At 44.6% G+C, this 2,765-nt stretch overlaps 1 protein-coding gene across 1 annotated transcript in view; it reads left to right on the top strand.

Annotated features, from left to right (window-relative positions):
- The window catches only part of ERMAP (erythroblast membrane associated protein (Scianna blood group)), a 14,825-nt gene that overhangs the window by 207 nt on the left and 11,853 nt on the right, over positions 1 to 2,765 (top strand). The window contains exon 2 of the mRNA XM_003798956.1: positions 419 to 763. Within this exon, the coding sequence (XP_003799004.1) occupies positions 419 to 763 (345 nt within the window). The remainder of the gene's footprint in view (positions 1 to 418; positions 764 to 2,765) is intronic.

The raw sequence follows: 2,765 nt of genomic DNA, 5'->3' as shown, positions 1-2,765 counted from the left end.
GCTGGCGCCTTAGCCACTTGAGCCACAGGCGCCAAGCCAGGTATGTCATTTTAGAGACAGATTCTCACTCTCTTAGCCCAGGCTAGAGTGCCTGGGCTGGGGATTCGAACCCACCACCTTAGGTGTATGTGGCTGGCGCCTTAGCCGTTTGAGCCACAGGCGCCAAGCCAGGTAGGAGTTTCTGAACCTCTGCCTGGGACATCTGACAATGGCATCTCCAGGAGGCTTGGCCAGAGACCTTATTTATTTGTGGGTTGTGTTCTTCCCCCATTACTCTCTGTCCTCCTTATTTATTTATTTTTGGTGGGGGCGGTCAGGCTCTGGGTCCTTCTCCAAGATATGCTGTTCCTCATTCCTGTTCCAGCTTTTTCTCCTGTATCCCTCCCACCCAGATTGCCTTGTCCCTTTCTGTCCACAGGCATGGGGGATGCCAGCACATTCCACCCAGTCCCACTGGGAGGCACAGCCAACCTACTCTGTCCTGTCTCTCTCTGGCCTGGGATGGTGCCAGAGGAGGTGAGGTGGTTGCGGTCCCCACCACCACAGAGCTCTCAGGTTGTTCACGTGTTTCGGGATGGGAAGGAATGGGATGAAGATCTGATGCCAGAATATAAGGGGAGGACGGCACTGGTGAGAGACACCCAAGAGGGAAGTGTCACTCTGCGCATCTACAGCGTGAGCCTTGAGGATCGAGGGGCTTTCCGATGTCTAGTCCGCATTGGAAACCAGAGCAGAGAGGACACTGTGACCCTGCAAGTTGCAGGTGAGGATGGGTTTGCGATGCCCAGGGTCTTCTGAGGCAATCAGATAAGCTTAGTCAGTACCTTTCATTTTACTCGCCCTGTTGGCTTAGCCTTTCCCAGCTGATCCATTGACCCCAGAGGAGTTTGTGACTGTGGCCCAGGCTTTCTGATGAGGAAGGAACCCCAACTTTGGAAAACTCTACACAATGCAGGTCTGGCTAAATGCAATCAGTGGCCAGTAGGGCTTAGTGGCTCAGATAATAGCTTTTCCTCTCTGGGCCATCTTTCTTTGCTCATTTATAAAGGAAATCATAGCCATGGCTATAAGGAAATGTCCCCAAGGGCCAGATTCCCAGTGGTGACAAGGATTTACTTACTGGGTCCTCTCCTGAGGTTCCCGAGTACTTAAGGTAGAGATAGTGTTTGTCAAACTAGCTTCAATATTTGAAAAAAAATGATCTATCAAAATCCTAGCCCAACCCATGTCTTTGCATCTGCTTGAATGATACTGGCTCCATGTGGTCACAAGCTGATTATCTTTTGGTCATAACTTAGAGCCACACACTAAAAGGTGAGGAGTCAATTACTTTGAGACACAAAGGAGTTAGTAGACAGACTTTACAAACATGGAGTCATTTGGGGGTAGAGTATTTTTATAAACGGGAACTGAGGAAAAAACATACTTTAAAGATCTCTTGAGCCTAAGAGTTTGAAGTTGCTGTAAGCTATGATGATGCCATGACACTTAATCCCAGGATGACTCTGTCTCAAAAAATAAATAAATAAATAAAAATAAATAAGTTGGTCCGAGTGCAGTGGTGTTTACAACTAATTGATCATAACCAGTTACAAATTCCTTTGTTCCTTCTCCACTCCCACTGCTTCACTTGACTAGAAAAAATAAATAAGTAAATAAATAAAATGGAACTGAAGTGATTGCTTCAAAGAATATGAATCATGCGATGATGCAGTTACTACTAGGGATGGGTTTTGAGACATCTGAAGATAAAGCTAGAAACTGGCTCATCCCATTAGGAGGAGCATAGTTGGGAGGGTTGGTGGAGGGCAGATATTCCAGTCCCATAACAGCTACCCCTGTTCATTAGAAGAAACTGTGGGGTAAAGAGGGCTTAGGCTGGGACCACATCCTTGCTGAGGCCCTGCTGGTCTGTTTCTGGGCTGATTCATCCAAGCAGTCTCTCCTCTTCAGTTTTAGGTTCTGATCCTTATATCCATGTGAAGGGATATGACGCTGGATGGATCCTGCTGGTGTGTAGATCAGTGGGATGGTTCCCACAGCCTTGGGCTGAGTGGAGAGACCCTCAAGGCCTGGTGCTTCCGTCCCTGTCAGAGGCCCACTCTTTGGACAACGCTGGGCTCTTTCAAACAGCAGTGTTCAGTAGAGTCAGGGACAGTGCACTGGGGAATGTGTCCTGCACCATTCACAACACAGCCCTTGGCCAAGAGAAGGTTGCAGCCATGGTCATCGAAGGTAAAAGCTGAGGCTTGAAGCTCCTGGTGATTCTGAAGGAAACTCCTACCCTAGGAGAAATTTCATAAAGAAAAATTTAAATTCTTTAAATTCTAAGAATAAAGCATGTGAGTTATAGAAAACTTGAAAAAATATAGAATATTTTATAGAAACTAAAAAATAGCCTATAATGTCATAAATTCCAGAGAACTGCTGCTAAAATTTGGTATATTCTTTCAAGACTTTCTTGCATGTACATATCTTATGTATCTCTGAGTGTGTGTGTGTTTATGAATATGTCCTCTGAGGGTTCTTTTACACTTAATATCATAAGTATTTTTCTTTTTTTTGCTCATGTCCATAAGTAACATATTAAGGGCTGTGCAGTATTTCACTGTATGGCTATAGGATAATAAAATTAACCAAATCCCTATTTCTGGGCATCTGGATGTTTCCTAATGTGTCCTTATAGCTAATGGTATAGTGAACGTCTTTGCACATATTTTGAAAAGTGATTTTGATTATTTTCTTTTTTCTTTTTTTTTTTTTTT

This window comes from Otolemur garnettii, unplaced genomic scaffold (genome assembly GCF_000181295.1).
Source record: "Otolemur garnettii isolate 467f Iridium unplaced genomic scaffold, OtoGar3 scaffold00144, whole genome shotgun sequence".
NCBI lineage: Eukaryota > Metazoa > Chordata > Mammalia > Primates > Galagidae > Otolemur > Otolemur garnettii.
Note: the sequence above shows the minus strand (reverse complement) of the source record. Positions and strands in the feature narration are given on the sequence as shown.